This window comes from Melospiza georgiana, chromosome 1, assembly GCF_028018845.1.
Source record: "Melospiza georgiana isolate bMelGeo1 chromosome 1, bMelGeo1.pri, whole genome shotgun sequence".
Lineage (NCBI taxonomy): Eukaryota > Metazoa > Chordata > Aves > Passeriformes > Passerellidae > Melospiza > Melospiza georgiana.
The window spans coordinates 3,048,345-3,066,126 of record NC_080430.1 but is presented as its reverse complement, the minus strand read 5'-3'; the positions used below and the strand labels follow the sequence as shown (position 1 = coordinate 3,066,126).

Sequence of the window (17,782 nt, the reverse complement as noted above, 5' to 3'; positions counted from 1 at the left end):
GGGACCACTTGCACAATCATGTCTTATTAGACCTAATAAAGAATGACAGAATCTGGCTGTTAAAACTTCAAGAGATCCTCATACACTATCGTGACAGCAACCATTAAACTATAGATAAATTACATCTAAAACAATCCCACTTTGCTGCATTCCCAACTGCTAAAACATCCTCTGATTTCAGCATTGCTACTTTATTCTCAGCAGGGTTTTTTTTTTTCATCTAAAACCTCTGAATTTCTCCTCAGACAAGGACATAATTGCAGATACTGCTGCCAGGTAAAATTACTGCAGAGTTCTGGTTTGTACAACTTTTGGGAAACATTGGAAATTTGTTTTTTGAGTGCTGAGGACTAAATGTCCTTCCTGCTTGGAAAGAAACAAAACTTCTTTCTGCAGTTACTACAAGTACTGTTACAAGAGGATTTATATAAATTAAATTAATAAACTAAAGTAGTTTAAGCTTCTGGATATCCTTGGTGTGAAGTAATTTTGCCTGAAGGATGTGTTGAGCTGAGGATTTACAGTTTTAACACTCCTTCCTCAACAGTTTGACACTTCAATTTCTCGTTGCCACTTCCACACTCCAGCATGGTCCAACATCCACGACGCAGAATAAATAACCTATAGCCTGCTGCAATCATTAAAATAAATTTGGTTTAAATTTTTTTTAGTTTTTAAGACTCAGGCTGAGCAAGAAGCAGGATGACCCCAGGCTGGCAGCAGCCACGTTCTCATCCTGAGGGGGAATCAGGAATTCATTGCAGCAATCATTTTCCATCCATAATCTTCTGAGGGCTTATTTATACTCGCAAAAATATTTTTCTTTTGTGGAGAGTTGTGAAATTAAATGTGAAATTGAAGAGGTGAAGGAACTGGGAGGGATCCCTGAGCCACGGCCATAAGAGTGAGGGGTCAGGGCAGTGAGATACCCCCACCATGGGGGGTTATTTATTCTGTAAAGGTTATTTATTCTGTTATTTATTCGCTGTATTTATTCTGCAAAGCTTATTTATGATGCTATTTATTCTCGTTATGTATTCTGTAAAGCCCCTTTGTGCTCCCCGAGCCGCGTTCAAAGAGGTGGGCAAGCAAATTCCCATTCCCATTTGTATAGAGAGGGGAAAACACCGGAGGGAATCGAGCCGCTACTTCCAGGATTCAAACTCACTTACAGGCAATTACACTTCCCACAGGAGGAAAGCATGAGTTAAGAGTTGGATTTTTAATTTTTTTTTTTTTTTTTTTAACATTCATCGTTTTAAACGCGGCAGCGGAGAAGCTCGCTCACGCCATGTCTAGCAAGGAGCGAAGCCCTCTTCCCCTCACGGCGCCACTCCCTTTCCCACCCACCCCGGCAAAGCATGAATTAAGAGCTGGATTTATTTTTCACACTATTATTATTATTAACTAATTAAACATTCATCATTTCCAACGCGGCACGGGGGAGGTCCCTCACGGCACCGCCCCCCGGCCCCTCACGCAGAGGGCGGGAAAGCGCGGCGGGCAGGGCGAGCGGGGGGCGTGGCCTGGCGCGGCCATTGAGGCCGGGCGGGTAATGGCGGCCGGGGGCGGCGGCGCCGCCTGGCGGCGGGGCGGGGAGGCAGCGGGGGCTGAGGGGGCCGCGCCGTGAGGGGACAAAGCGCCGGAGCCGCCAGGTAAAACCCCGGGAGAAGAGAGCGATGGGGCGGGCTGGGAAGCGGCTGGGAGGGGGAGGAGGAGGGGATGGGCCGCGCTGACGGCGCCGAGCCCGGCTGCGCGTTCGCGGCAGGAACCGCTTCCCCTCAGAGCGAGTTTCCCCCGCCGCCGGGGTCGGGGCTGAGGCGGAGCCGCCCCGCTGTAATTGAAGCCCTGGGTGAGGAGGGAGGGACGGACGGACGGACGGAGGGAGGGAGGGACTGCGGGGGCTCCTTCTGTGCTTTGTGTCCAGGTGGCGAGGCCGAGGGGCGGCCATGGGGGTGCAGGACCGGCCCCAGTGCTTCTTCGAGATAGAGATCAACAGGGAGCCAGGTAAGGCTTTTAAAGGGGCTTTTAAATCACGGGCTTGCCTGCATCATGGGCCCAAGCCGCTAGCAGCGACTTTGGCCATTGATGCGTTATTTCTGAGTTACTTTTTAATAACTTCGGCTGTTTTCTGGGGTGCTGGATGCTCCTCGTTGCCCCTTGAGATCGATTTTTATTTGCACGCGTGAATATAAAGGTTCGGCAGGGCTGAGAGACGCTGTTCTGAAGGTAAAAAGCCGTCTGGTGATGTATTATATATTTTCTATTATATCTTTGTTATGCCACTTCTGTAAACTGTGGAAAATCAGGGCAGACTGAGCAGAGACTGGATATTTACGCCTATAAGTATTTTTAATGATGCAGTAATTAGAACTGGGAAGGAACTTAGGAGGTCATCTGGGCTAAATCTTTCCTTGTCCTGCTCAAAATGCGTCTTCTGAATGTAAAGGAAGAACCGAGCATTTAATCATAGAAGCACAGAACACCTCGCCAGCTGGCCTGTTAAAAAAAAAATCCAATAATTAAAATAAATCCATCTTTTAACTCATATTTTCCCTATACAAGTGCAATGCCCAGAAGCAGTGGGCTGTGAGTTTTAATGCTGAGCAGCAGCTTGGTTCCCTCTTGTGTTTTCCCCCTCTCCGTTAAGATGGGAGTGGAGATTTTCTCACCCATCTCTTTGAACGAGCATTTATCAATGCATATTAGTTGTCTCACACATACTCCGTGCTTTATCTTGCTACCACTTGTCTCTAGAAAAATGAATGTATGTGACGGCTTCATTAGGCTTTCACTTTCATTTTCTGCTTCAATGTTTCTCTGAAAACCTTTGAATTAAGAGCTTATATCTCAGACGTGAATTTCAGCCTCATTCAGATGCAACTGAAACCCTTTCAGTGTTTTATTTCCACCACAGTTTCAGAAGAGAGGCTCTGTTCTAACTTCAGAGACCTGATAGGGCATATCTACAAATCTGTTGCTGTTGGAACTCCTCTCTGAGTTATTTTGATTGGCACTGTGGTTTCTGAACACTTCCAGTGAGGAGATAAGTGAGGATGCAAATGGAGTTTTAATGTGATCTGTTGCTTTAATTTCAGGTGGAATTTACTATGGAATGAGACAACTAAAGCTGTTTCAGGTTGGGCGGGTTTCCACTTAGGAATGGTAGCTTGATGGGATTGATTTAGAGCAAAGACAATTCCTTCTCAATCTCATTTACTGTTAATCTTTTTAGGTTTGGTGTGGGTTTGTTTGCTTTTTTTTTTTTTGTCCTGGCTCCATGTGAAGGCTCCCTCCCCGTGCTGTTCTCTCTGCTCTCCCTGCACAGGTTGCTGCTCCCATTTCCTGATCTCTCCTCCTGCCTCGTCCCCTCCTCAGCCTTGAGCCGTTCATCCCCAGTGAAAGTGGCTTTGGGTTTGGTGGCTGATGGAGCTGGCAGGGAGGAGCTGCAGCCTTGCTGTTCCTGCTGCTGCAGAGCTTGGCTCACCTGGAGCAGACCCAGGGCTTTGGCTCTCGTTGTGTCTGCCTGCATTTATTTGCTTTTGAAAATAGCAAGAATCTCCCAGCTGCACACCAAACTTGGAGCCCTGCTGGTGTTCATTCCACCTGACTCATGGCTTGGGTTTTTGCAGGGAAAATGCCAGTTTGTAAAATCAGTGCTGGGACTTGTGTGCTGTCTGCTCATGCTGCTTTATTCTGGTGCCTGTTTATCAATTCACCATGCAACTCTGGCTCAGGATTTAAGGATATATTTAAAAAGCTTAAATGTTGCTCTCTTAGCTTTAAGATGACCTTCAAAAGCTGAGTCAAGTGGTAAATCAGAGCTTCCAGATGACACCAAGCACTAACTCTGAGAGATGTGCTCTCCTGCTGGCACTAGTGAGGGATTCATTTTAACTTTTCCACTGCCAGCAGATTTCCAAATGAACATTTTGCTTATTTTGACTTTAGTAAATAAGCTGATAAAAAGGCTTTTTGCATTTCAGTTGGAGTGGTGAAATGCATCACTTTTTATTTGTTCAAATGTTCATCCGAACGAGCATTTTGCATATTTTGACTTCAGTAAATAAGCTGATAAAAAAGCTTATTGCATTTCAGGAGGAGTGGGCAGCAGAACAGCCCTGCATTTTGTTGCCAGCCAAGACAAAAGGCCTTGCCCCTCCTTGTGTGCCCTGAAAAGCTGAACCAACATCCCCACAGCATGCAGAGAGAAGGGGATGTGCCCCTTGCAGCACTGTGTGCATCCTTGTGCCTGCAGAACACAAAACTCTCCTTTTTCACACTCTGCCAGCCCAGAGCCATTCCCCCCACGCAGCTGCCAAGCCTGGGCTGTGCCCTGGCAGGCTGTGCCAGGATACCTGCAGCAATCCAAAGCCAGCTCAGTTTTACTCTCACAAGATCCCTTGGAGAGTGCAGGAGTGCAGCTCTGCCCTGGCTGTTTCCAGAAGCTTTGTTACAGCTTTTGTGTCCTTATTTCATTACAGAACCTTGGAATGAAGCTCAGTGCCAGCTTGTACTTGCCTCTCACAGTGGGGCAAACTTTGTTGGCTTGGTGGTTTTTAGAGCTAAATTTAGTCTGCTTTTAAATAAGTTGCCTGTTCAGCATTTTTGTAATGAATGCAGGTTGTGGCTCATAATTTTTAAAGGGCAAATGGAAAACAAATCAGGAAGAAGCATTTCTTTTGATGCTGGCACAAGTAGTGCTGCTCCTTTCTTTTGGGCCCCCCACCAGTGGATTTTGAGTGTGCACACAGGATTGAAGTGCTCACAGTATTCCAAGAATTTTGGGATGGCAGCAGATGCATGTTTAAATAATTCTGTCTTTACTGTGTGAGGCAAAATCTGTGTGGAGCTGCAGAATTCAGGTACTGTGGTAATTGGAACAGATGTCCCACCAGGATGTCACAGATGCAGTCTGCTGCTCCAGCAGCTCCTGTGACCATCCAAAGTTATTTTTCCCACCCCCTGACTGGTTTCAGCCATCATGAAGTTTGGTAAATTTCTCAGTTTTGCTTTGTTTCATTCTTATTCATAGAATAATTTATCTTTTTTTTTTTTGTTTCCTCCTGTCTTCTGTTACTGTTTGACCCCTGGCTCATTGATTTGTTCCACTTCATTTTCTTTCATTCCTGGGATGTGTCCCTTCCCAGAACAGTCTGGTCTTTCCTTACTTCTCTCTTTCTGCTCACTTTAGCCTGAAGTTTGATGTATTTTGGGATTTCAGCTGCTATGAATTTATGTGAAAGGAGCAACCTTGCAAAAATCATTCTCTTGTGCCTCCAGTAATAGACCCAGTGATGCTTTGTGGGGTTTTTGTTAAATTCCTAAAGACAGAAACTGTTCTCAGCTGGCTCCATGTTAACTTTTAGTCTTTAGAAGGGAAAAAATTGTATATTTGCAGAAAATAGAAGCCAGAACTTTGGCTGTCCTTGAAGCCACTGTGTGTGGGACAGCAGGAGCCAAGGGGATCCCATATGGAGAAAACATTTCTCAGGGGTGGGAAATGGAGATTTGAAAGGAATTTATTCAATAAAAAAATTATTCAGAATAACCATGTGGAATTGTCAGTGCAGGACGAAACACCCTGAAGTCTCACCCTGAGGTCTGGAACAAGTTGGAGCAGTCAATAAAAGAAAAATTGATCAGTCTCTTGTCCAGGAGGCCAAGTGCAGCCTCTCACTTCCATATCCCTGGGAACTGAGCCCACAGCTGTTTGGTGTGTGCAGGACTGAAATAAGTTTAGTTTTGTGTGGAAGATGGAGGGAATTTCAGGTGGTGTTTGTGAAGAATGGGCTTAGAGAGAAGTTCATGGAGCTTTTCCTTGCCAAGAGTGCAGCTGGGGCATGGAGGTGTTAGCAAAGTGTTCATGTGCCAGGGCTGCACATCCCTGCTCAGGGATGATCCATTCTTCAAACTCATATTTTAAATTTTAAATTTTAAATCAAACCCATTCTTGTTCCACACTAAGGTTTTATTTCCTTGAAAACTGGAGCCACATTTCTACTTTGAAGCAGTGTTTTTTTAAATTCATATGCTTTAGCATTGACAGATTTAGGGATAAACAAATTAATAAAATTGAAATCGGGTCCTTTTAGTGAGCTGTTATTGGAACTTGTGTGCAAATGTGTGTGAGCCTTTGGGTCCTTGAGCTTTTCCTTGCAAAGAGTGCAGCTGGGGCATGGAGGTGTTAGCAAAGTGTTTGTGTGTCAGGGCTGCACATCCCTGCTCAGGGCAGCAGGGCATCCATTCTTCAAACTCATATTTTAAATTTTAAATTTTAAATCAAATCCATTCTTGTTCCACTCTAAGGTTTTATTTCCTTGAAAACTGGAGCCACATTTCTACTTTGAAGCAGTTTTTTTTAAAATTCATATGCTTTAGCATTGACAGATTTAGGGATAAACAAATTAATAAAATTGAAATCGGGTCCTTTTAGTGAGCTGTTATTGGAACTTGTATGCAAATGTGTCTGAGCCTTTGGGCTGTGCATCATTGTCTCCCTGCCTGGAATCCCCTCTTTCTCAGCAGGATATTCCTGCTGATAGGCTGCCAAAATACCTCTGCTTTGGTTCACTCTTCAGAAATTGAGAAAAGATGATAAAATCCAGTAGATGCAGTTTTGAAAAACCAGGTTTGTTTTGGGAGTTTGTAGCTGAACTCAATACCTGTGGGTTCAAACATAATAAAATGTAGCAAACCACTTCCCATTACTTGGAAAATAACTTGAAACAATGTGTGTTTGCCTCCAAAGGGTTTTTTTCCAAAAGGTTAAGCAGCTAAATGAGAGGATTTACCTTTGAAACAATAAATATTTGAAATCAATGATTATTTTAATAAACTTTGCTAGCAGGAGCCCTTATTGCAGTATAGCATGGACATTCCTACCCTGATTAATTAGAATCAAGTACTAACTCTTCCTCAGCTGGAAAATTGTTAGGGAGTTCAAAAACAAAAGAAAAAAAATCATCTTTTAGTTTGAAGACAGAGTTCTGAAATTGGATTATTCTTGCTCATTTTGCCTTCTGGTTTCTCTAATTGGTGCAGCTCATTAGCTGCAGAGAGCACTTCATCACATTTCCAAACAGATTTTATACAGGCATCACTTATATAATGCATCACTTAAATAATGCACATATTTCTTTCACCACTTACTCTGATTCTTTAAAAAATAAGTTCAAAGCCTGCTTACAAATAATACTTTTATCAAATTATTGTTTCATAAATAATGGGCAAGTGCAATCCCAGCAGTTTTTACTTTAGCCTGGAGTTGGGGTGTCTGTGCTGTCATTTCTTGGTTAAATCCAGCTGAGGGCTCTGGGTAGGTTTGTGAGCAGCTTTGCTGACTGGCCTGACTTTGTAGCGATTTTTGTTTGTTTATTTTAATTTACTGTGCAAATCTTGTGGTTAGTCACCAAGAGCTTGTTCCCTGATCACATCACTGAACCTTTGCATGGGGAAATAAGTGCAAAAACTTCAGTAAGTCCAAATGCCGAGTCCTGCACTTCGGCCACAATAACCCCTGCACCGATACAAGCTGGGGACGGAGTGGCTGGACAGTGCCCAGGTGGAAAGGGACCTGGGGGTGCTGGTGACAGTCGATTGAATGTGAGCCAGCAGTGTGCCCAGGTGGCCAAGAGGGCCAATGGCATCCTGGCCAGTGTCAGGAATGGAGTGGCCAGCAGGAGCAGGGAGGTCATTCTGCCCCTGTACTCGGCACTGGTGAGGCCTCACCTGGAGTATTGCATCCAGTTCTGTGTGGGATCTCAGCACCTCAGGACTGATGTGCAGAGTGGCCGAGACCACCCTTGGGGGGCTTGGGAGTCCTGGAATGTTGCCAGCAGTGTCTGGTGGCTGGACTTTGATCCTGCACGGGAGACGACACCTGTATGAGGATGGGAGGATTTCACTGGGTGAATGGTGAAGGGATGGGTTAATTAGAGTGTGAAACACAGAGTTTAGGATTTCTGTACAGGGGGGTCTAAAGAAGTAAGATGGAGGAATTGGGGCGTGTCCTGTCCTTCTTCTTCTTCTTCTTGGCCTCCATCTTCTGTGGTGATGTTGGCACTTTGGGATTGGTTATTACTAAAAGTGCACTGGTCAATAAGGGTAAAAGGTATTGGGGAAAAATGATAAATATTGTATACGTAGTTTTGAGTATAAAGACAAGTGACCGCCCCGGGGGCTCTCAGTGTGCTCATGGCTGGCTGCTGTGCACACCTCTGTCGGGCTGAGGGAAAATCTTTTAGATAAACAATTAATAAACACCGAGACCGAGAAAAGATCAGAAGTCTCTTCTCGTCCTTTGGAGCGCTGGGCTGTCCAAGGCCACCCTGGGCCTTTCCAGGTCACCTAAACAGCCGAGACAGCGACAGTTCTGGGCCCCTCACTTTAGGAGGGACATCGAGTTACTTGAGCGTGTCCAGAGGAGGGCAACGAGGCTGGTGAGGGGCTTGGAGCACAAGAAGAGCGACTGAGGGAGCTGGGGTTGTTCAGCCTGGAGAAAAGGAGACTCAGGGGTGACCTCATCGCTCTCTACAACTTCCTGAAGGGTGCCTGTGCTGAGCTGGGGTCGGTCTCTCCTGAAGGGTGGCTGTGCTGAGCTGGGGTCGGTCTGTCCTGAAGGGTGGCCATGGTGAGCTGGGGTCGGTCTCTCCTGAAGGGTGGCTGTGCTGAGCTGGGGTCGGGCTCTTTCTCGGGGTGACAACAGACAGAACAAGAGGACACAGTCTCAAGCTGCGTCAAGCGAGATGGAAGTTAGAAGTAAGAAGGAAATATTTCACAGAAAGAGTGGTCAGATACTGGAATCATTTACCCAGTGAGGTGGTGGAGTCATCATCCCTTGAAGAATTGAAAAAAAGACTGGATGTGGCACTTGCTGCCATGATCTAGTTGAACAGTTAGAACATGGGCTGGACTTGATGATCTTATAGGTCTCTTCCAGCCTAGAAATTCTGTGATTCTGTGAAATGAAGCTGAAGAAAGCACTGAAATTGTCTGCACTGAATGGATCATCTCAGAGGAGAGGTGTCTAAATCTGGGGAAATAACAGCATCTCAAGGGCTTTTTTTATCTGTGTTATATCAGCATGTACCTCAGTTCCAAGTTTAAAATGAGATTTTTCTCTTTTTTTTTGATGAGAGATGAGACAAGAGAAAGATTTGTAGGTGCTAATCATACATACTTGTGTATTGAAGTGAAGGGAGACGACTATTTTGGTGATGTATTGAACTCTAATTTATTGATTGATTAGCTACTTTATATAACAGTGTTAATTAACTTCATGCATGTTGCAAAATCTAAGCTCACGATAAGCTAACAGAGAAAACTCTAACCACTCCTTTTGTTTTACAATATTTATAATTGTTTATTAAAAACAGAACTAGCGTTTTTACTGTGATATGAAAAATTCTTAAAATTTCTATATCTGTTCTTAGTGAGCTGTCTTTTCTCAGAGAGAGTGTTTTACTTGTTATGAGAAGACTGTCTGAAAACTTTATTGTTTATAAAGTAATGCTTAAAAGAGCCTAATTGTTTATAGAACCAAGCCTGAGAACTGCTTTAAAAACTGCTTTTACAACTACCTTTTACTTTTCTCTCAACTGTATACCTTCATAGCCTTTTTCTTTAAGCCATGCTTAAACCAAACTCTCCACACTTGTATTTTTTTTTTGATTAGCAGCTGTTCTTTCTGCATCTTTGCCCAAGGTGTGAAAATGAGTTTGATCTTTCTCTGGCACATTTCATTGCCTGTTTGTCAGTGGAAAACACGAGCTCTCAGTGCTAATGGTGTTCATGCAGTTGCAGTGAAATGCAGGCAGTAACCCAGCAGATGGATTCCCAGTGTGTGGTTTGTGTCTCAGGAGCAGCATTTGCTGTGGCTGCTGCAGGTTTTATCCAGCCCTCATCTCCTAAACTGGATCTGTCATCCTTGGATCTTGGCTGGGTGTGCAGTACAATTTGTAGGATTAAGGGATCAGGCTGGATGGGCATGGAGTAACCTGATCTAGTGCAAGGTGTCCCTGCATGTGGAACTGGATGATTTAAGGTCCCTTCCAGCAGGGATCATTCTGGGATTTTATGAGCACCTGGCAGATTTGTTATTGACAAAGCACTGGTGAAAAATACTGCTGGAAGTTATGAATGTCTCCTTCCATCTTCTGCCTTGTCATCTGCAGGAACATCAGAGAGTGGTGTCTGCTGGTGCTAAATGTGCTGGGTTTGCAGCAAAATCCTTCTGCAATTTATGCCTCAGAGCACCAGTCCCTTCTGGAGGCTGCAGGGACTGACAGCCCTCAGTCCTTGGCACTGGGCTGAGAGCAGAATGGGGGCAGTGCCAGCTCTGTCCCTGGAAAGTGTCCTGTGTGACTTCACACAGGGAGTGCAGGAGGAATCCTCCTGCAGAGGCAGAGTTGGGCTGTTCAGCCTGGAGAGGAGGAGGCTCCAGGGAGACCTTCCAGGAGCTGGAGGGGGACTCACATGGGCATGGAGCAGTGGGACAAGGTGTTCAACTGAAGGAGGATGGGTTTGCATGAGATACTAGGTAGAAATTCCTCCCTGTGAGGGTGCTGAGCCCTGGCACAGGGTGCCCAGAGAAGCTGTGACTGCCCCTGGATCCCTGGGAGTGTCCAAGACCAGGTTGGACAGGGCTGGGAGCAAACTGGGACAGTGGAGGTGTCCCTGGAGGAGCTGGGACAGTGGAAGTGTCCCTGGAGGGAACTGGGACAGTGGAAGTGTCCCTGGAGGGAGCTGGGACAGTGGAGGTGTCCCTGGAGCAGCTGGGACAGTGGAGGTGTCCCTGGAGGGAGCTGGGACAGTGGAGGTGTCCCTGGAGGGAGCTGGGACAGTGGAGGTGTCCCTGGAGCAGCTGGGACAGTGGAAGTGTCCCTGGAGGGAACTGGGACAGTGGAGGTGTCCCTGGAGGGAGCTGGGACAGTGGAGGTGTCCCTGGAGCAGCTGGGACAGTGGAAGTGTCCCTGGAGGGAGCTGGGACAGTGGAGGTGTCCCTGGAGGGAGCTGGGACAGTGGAGGTGTCCCTGGAGGGAGCTGGGACAGTGGAGGTGTCCCTGGAGCAGCTGGGACAGTGGAGGTGTCCCTGGAGGGAACTGGGACAGTGGAAGTGTCCCTGGAGGAGCTGGGACAGTGGAGGTGTCCCTGGAGCAGCCTGGGACAGTGGAGGTGTCCCTGCCATGGCAGCAGAGCTGGGACTGGATGAATTTCCAGGTCCCTCCCACCCCAAACCATTTTGGGGTCTCTCCCATGACTCTCTCCAGGCTCAGGGGGCTCTGCAGCTCCGTGACTCGGTCACTGCTCACTTTGTGCACAGAGCAATGGGAGTGGGATTTGTGTTCTCCTGAATTCCTGGGCCAGGATGGAAGCTGGGAACTGTTCAGCTGAGCTGGGCTGAACTGGCTGGTGTGTTCCTTGTAGGAGTGCTCAACCCTCACAGCCCAGTGCTCTCTTCACCTGCAAACAGCCCTTGTGTCCCAGTGCTGGTGACAGAAGTGCTGTTTGATGGGGGATCTTTGAATATTCTCTATTTCTTCATTCTTTGGACACCCTCCCTGCCCTTTGCATTTTCATTTCAGTTTCCTTTTCATTTTCCTGCTGTGGTGATGAATGCTCAGAGCACATTCTTGCTGCACCTAATGAGATTCAGACCTTTCAACAGCTCAAGGCATCTTGAATTTTTATCTAAGATTATCAAGTACTGATGCTGTTATTTTATTTCTTCCTTTCTGAACCAACAATTCACCATCTTATAATTGCATATATTTGGACAGAGCCTTAAAATTGAATACAGTTTCTTAGAAGCCTCCCAATTTTATTTTTTTTAAAGTATTGAATGAAATACATTTGAACTTTTTTTTTTTAAAGAAAGAGAAGTTATTCCTGGAGTTGTTACTTTTTAAAATGAAGTCTTACCAGTGTGCACCACTAGAGTGTAGTGCTCATTGCCAGATGATTGCTGGTCTCCTTGTAATTCTGCCCAACACTGAGGCTGCTATGGATTATTTTTCCATACCAATTTTTCCTTTATTAATTATGTATTTTTTAAAGATTTCATACATTTGGGAGCAGTTTGTCATGGATTTTTTTAGTACTTCACATCCCACTATCTTGGAAAATAAAATAGAAAATGTAAATCAATTTTAAAAACAGTTTTCTTTATATCCAACCACTTTTCAGCAGTATTTTAATAGATTTGGAAGGTCCATATCACAACTACCACCAGCAGCAAAGAGAAAATATTTAGCTGACAATATCTGGCAAGTGGAGCATTATTCCTGCCTTTCATCTCTGTTGGATCCAGCTGGGTTTTTTTTGAAGGGAAGGATTTTAGGCCAGGAGTGGCAGTGCAGCTGAAATCCTCAGCACCAATGGAGCTCAGCCAGTTGGAGTTTGTGGTGATGATCACAGGGAGAAGAGTGCAAGTGTGATCATTAATGGATTTGGATAAACACACTAATTGGGGAGGGAATTGCTGCAGCTCCCTGAGGACCTGTGTTTGTGGGAAATCATTTGCAAAATGGAAAAGATCTGACGTGATTCAAGTATTTTAGTAAATCAGCTTGGCTTTCCAGGTTCAAATCACAATGGAATCTCCAGGTCTTCTGAGAAATTGGATGGAGTTTAATTACTTATTATCTATTTGTTATTATTCTGTTCTTCTTCTTTCTTGCTGTGTATTCTAATATATGCGTACCTCAGATATTTCTTATTCTGCTTGATAAAGTAACCTTTTCTCAGAAAATTACAATTTTAGAACATACAGATTGATTTATATGCAGATTTTCTTATTCCACACAGTTCTATAACTCTAATTATTTTTTAAATTATTTTCTAGTTGGTCGAATTATGTTTCAGCTCTTCTCAGACATTTGTCCAAAGACTTGTAAGAACTTTCTCTGCTTGTGCTCGGGTATGTAGCTGATATTTCAGATTTTTATTGTTAATAAATAACATTTTTAATGTTAATAATTATATTGATAGTGATTTTATTGGCAGTTATGAATGTCTTCTTTCATCTTCTGCCCAACAGTGAGGCTTCTATGGATTATTTTTATTATTATTTTATTTTTATTATTATTATTTTATTTTTATTATTATTTTTATTATTTATTATTTTATAAAATATTATTTATTATTATTATTCTTAATATTATTATAACAACCTGCAGAAATACCACTTTTTCTTTATTAATTATGTATTTTTTAAAGATTTCATACATTTGGGAGCATACATTTGCTTTTCCTTTCTGGGTCTGCAGTAGAGGCAACACTGGTGATGTTCTGTTGGTGCAGGAATGTAATTCTTTGAAAAAGTTTAAAATTAATAATAAGTAGTGATTTTTATGGATGGGGGTTTTTATTGATGGGGTTTTTTATGGATGGGGGTTTTTATTGATGGGGGTTTTTATTGATGGGGTTTTTTATTGATGGGGTTTTTTATTGATGGGGGTTTTAATTGATAGGGGTTTTTTATTGATAGGGGATTTTATTGATAGGGGTTTTTTTTATGGATGGGGGTTTTTTAATTGATGGGGGGTTTTTAATTGATGGGGGGTTTTTAATTGATGGGGGTTTTTTTATTGATAAGGGGTTTTTTTATTGATAAGGGGGTTTTTATTGATGGGGGGTTTTTAATTGATGGGGGGTTTTTTATGGATGGGGTTTTTTATTGATGGGGGTTTTTTATTGATGGGGTTTTTTATTGATGGGGGTTTTTAATTGATAGGGGGTTTTTATTGATGGGGTTTTTTTATTGATAGGGGATTTTACGGATGGGGTTTTTTTATGGATGGGGGTTTTTAATTGATGGGGGTTTTTTTATTGATAAGGGGGTTTTTTATTGATAGGGGGGTTGTTATTGATAGGGGTTTTTTATTGACAGGGTTTTTTTTTTATTGACAGGGGGTTTTTAATTGATAGGGGTTTTTTTATTGATAGGTGTTTTTTTAATTGATGGGGGTGTTTTTATGGATGGGGTTTTTTATTGATGGGGGTTTTTTATTGATGGGGGGTTTTTAATTGATGGGGGTTTTTATTGATGGGGGTTTTTAATTGATGGGGGGTTTTATTGATGGGTTTTTTATGGATGGGTTTTTTTATTGATGTGGGGTTTTTATTGATAGGGGGTTTTTGTGGATGGGGTTTTTTATTGATGGGGTTTTTTAATTGATGGGGGGTTTTTTATTGATGGGGTATTTTATTAATGGGTTTTTTATTGATGGGGTTTTTTTATTGATAGGGGATTTTATGGATGGGGTTTTTTTATGGATGGGAGTTTTTAATTGATGGGGGGTTTTTTATTGATGGGGTTTTTAATTGATGGGGGATTTTTAATTGACGGGGGTTTTTTTATTGATAAGGGTTTTTTTTTATTGATAGGGGGGTTTTATTGATAGGGGTTTTTTATTGAGAGGGGTTTTTTTATTGACAGGGGGTTTTTAATTGATAGGGGTTTTTTTATTGATAGGTGTTTTTTTTAATTGATGGGGGTTTTTTATTGATGGGGGTTTTTTAATTGATGGGTTTTTAATTGATAGTGGATTTTTAATTGATAGTGGAATTTTAATTGATAGTGGATTTTATTGTTAATAATGATTTGTTTATCCAAGTACAAACCCCAGCCATCTGCAAGGCCTGTGCCCACCTGAGGAGGTGAATTACAGTGGACAGGGGATGCTCTCCCATTCTGGACCACAGAATCTGCACAAAGCCATCATCCAGCCAGGCTGTTTTTGGCAGGTGGAGGAGGACAGAGTGAGCCTGGCATTGTTGTCAGAAGCAGATTTGGAAATGTCCTTTTTCAATTGCAGCAGCTGGCCTTGCAGATGTGCCCACCTATGGAACAAAGCTGGGCCCACGTGCTGTGGTGTTTGTCAGGAGCTGATTCCCTTCTGATCTCAAAGTGGCACCACTTGGCACCCAATTCACACTGAGCTGCCAGTCCAGGTGCTGCCAGGGCAGCCAGTTCCCCTCTGCCATCCCATTGCCAAGGGCTTTGCAGGCCATGGAAAGAGCTGCTTAGGCAGGATGGGCTCAAAGACAAGGATTCTTCTTTTCCTGCCAAAATTCATGCATGTCTGGAGCAGAAAGAGCCAGGCTGGTGTTTGGCCTGGAGCAGAAGAGGAGCTGAGCTCAGAGCAGAGTGTTGGGGCTGTGTGAGGGTGTCTGAGCTGAGAGCAGAGTGTTGGGGGGTGTGTGAGGGTGTGTGAGCTCAGAGCAGAGTGTTGGGTCTGTGTGAGGGTGTCTGAGCTCAGAGCAGAGTGTTGGGGGATGTGTGAGGGTGTGTGAGGGTGTCTGAGCTCAGAGTTTTGGGGGTGTGTGAGGGTGTGTGAGGGTGTCTGAGCTCAGAGTTTTGGGGGTGTGTGAGGGTGTGTGAGCTCAGAGCAGTGTTGGGTGGGGGTGTATGAGGGTGTCTGAGCTCAGAGCAGAGTGTTGGGGGTGTGTGAGGGTGAGCTCAGAGCAGAGTGTTGGGGGTGTGTGAGGGTGTGTGAGGGTGTCTGAGCTCAGAGCAGTGTTGGGGGGTGTGAGGGTGTCTGAGCTCAGAGCAGTGTTGGGGGTGTGTGAGGGTGTCTGAGCTCAGAGCAGAGTGTTGGGGGGTGTGTGAGGGTGTGTGAGGGTGTCTGAGCTCAGAGCAGAGTGTTGGGGTGTGTGAGGGTGTCTGAGCTCAGAACAGAGTGTTGGGGGGTGTGTGAGGGTGTCTGAGCTCAGAGCAGAGTGTTGGGGTGTGTGAGGGTGTGTGAGCTCAGAGCAGTGTTGGGGGTGTGTGAGGGTGTCTGAGCTCAGAGCAGAGTGTTGGGGGTGTGTGAGGGTGTGTGAGCACAGAGCAGAGTGTTGGGGTGTGTGTGAGGGTGTCTGAGCTCAGAGCAGAGTGTTAGGGGTGTGTGAGGGTGTGTGAGGGTGTCTGAGCACAGAGCAGAGTGTTGGGGGGTGTGTGAGGGTGTCTGAGCTCAGAGCAGAGTGTTGGGGCTGTGTGAGGGTGTCAGAGCTCAGAGCAGAGTGTTGGGGGGGTGTGAGGGTGTGTGAGGGTGTCTGAGCTCAGAGCAGAGTGTTGGGGGGTGTGTGAGGGTGTCAGAGCTCAGAGCAGAGTGTTGGGGGTGTGTGAGGGTGAGCTCAGAGCAGTGTTGGGGGTGTGTGAGGGTGTCTGAGCTCAGCAGGTGCTGCAGCCCCTGCCAGGGGAACAGCTGCTGTGGCTTTTACCTGGCTGGGAAGGGAAAGCACTGCCACTGCTCTAAATGGGGGTGAGAAAAGGCACTGGGATTCTGGCCACTGCCAAAGCTCCCAGCTCACCTCCAGCTCTGTTTAAGAGCTTTAATTTTCAGTTTTAAAAGGAACAGAAATGTTATTTATGTGTTCATAATATATAATTCAGAAAATACCATGAGAGTATTACAGTGTGTGTGACCGTGTTCACAAGGGTCTGAGGATGAGGGAGAGACGAGGATCTGACTCCATGTTTCACAAGGCTGATTTATTATTTTGTGATATATATTACACTAAAACTGTATTAAAAGAATAGAAGAAAGGATTTCCTCAGAAGGCTGGCTAAGAATAGAAAAAGAAAGAATGATAACAAAGGTTTGTGGCTCAGCTCTCTGTCCGAGCCAGCTGACTGTGATTGGCCATTAATCAGAAACAACCACATGAGCCCAATCCCAGATGCACCTGTTGCATTCCACAGCAGCAGATAATCAATGTTTACATTTTGTTCCTGAGGCCTCTCAGCTTTCTCAGGAGGAAAAATGCTAAGGAAAGGATTTTTCAGAAAATATCATGGCTACACAGTGCCATAAAAATCCTTCATTTGTGTGAAGTGTAGCATAGATCACCCATTTCATTGTTAGTTTTTGAAGTTCTAAAATGTTTCTACTGATGTAATATTTGTTTTAAAAAGTGTGTAAAAACTCCTCACTGGAGGGTTTTATGAGATTCCATCTTATTAAAACAATTCAAGTGCAAACTCCATTCTGAGCTGCTTTTCACTTGTGGGTGTGCAGCAGAGGCAGCCCTGGTGGTGTTCTGTGACTGTTCCAGCTCAGTGCCCTGCAGGATCCCATCTCTGAGGGGATTTTCCATGGCCCTGAGGGACATCCTGAGGCATGGCCAAACATGCAGGCAGATATTCCATGGTGGTGTTTGAGGAAGGTTTTCAGTGCTGCACAAAGAGGGGAGGAGTGTGTCCATCCCTGTCAGAAACAGCTTTGCTTGCATAACTCATGTGGAAATCAAAAATAGGGTGGGAGGAGGTGTGGATTGGGATTATGGGTGTGGAGAGGCAGGTAAATTACTAATAAATAAATATTCCATGAGCGAGGGATGATAAACAGCAGTGCCCTGAGTGGGTTTTGTGCCACAAAGTGCCCTTATCCTGGCAGTGCTGGGCTTGGAATGGCAAATTTGGGATGATTGGGGTGGCACAGTAAGAGATGGCAGCAGGGGAGTGTTGCATTTCTGAGGGTGCAGAATGTTTGGTGAAATGTCAAATACCTATTCCAGAACCAGTGATGGTGTGAAACTGAACTTTGGGTTATTTGGCCTGTTATTCATCCTGTTAATTCATGTTTCAGTACACTGCATCTCCTGTACATGTGGATAATGTGGGGCTTTAACTGTTCCACAGTGCATAATATTATTATTAATATTATTATTATAATCTTTACCTGTTAATTGGCACATTCTGCCAGCTCCCCCACTCTGGGAAGCTCCAGTCAGTGTCTCTTGAGCAGCACAAATCCCTCATGGACCCACTGCCCAGAACCTCACCCTGCCTGTCATT

The 17,782-nt window shown here is 44.6% G+C and overlaps 1 protein-coding gene across 6 annotated transcripts in view; it reads left to right on the top strand.

Annotated features, from left to right (window-relative positions):
* The first annotated feature begins 1,579 nt into the window (after positions 1–1,579).
* NKTR (natural killer cell triggering receptor) overlaps positions 1,580–17,782 on the top strand; it is a 43,996-nt gene continuing 27,793 nt past the window's right edge. For all 6 annotated transcript variants that reach the window (XM_058019042.1, XM_058018220.1, XM_058045048.1 and 3 more), the window contains exons 1-3: positions 1,580–1,655; positions 1,928–2,007; positions 12,845–12,919. In XM_058019042.1, coding sequence (XP_057875025.1) covers positions 1,950–2,007; positions 12,845–12,919 — 133 coding nt within the window. In that variant the 5' untranslated portion in view covers positions 1,580–1,655; positions 1,928–1,949. The remainder of the gene's footprint in view (positions 1,656–1,927; positions 2,008–12,844; positions 12,920–17,782) is intronic.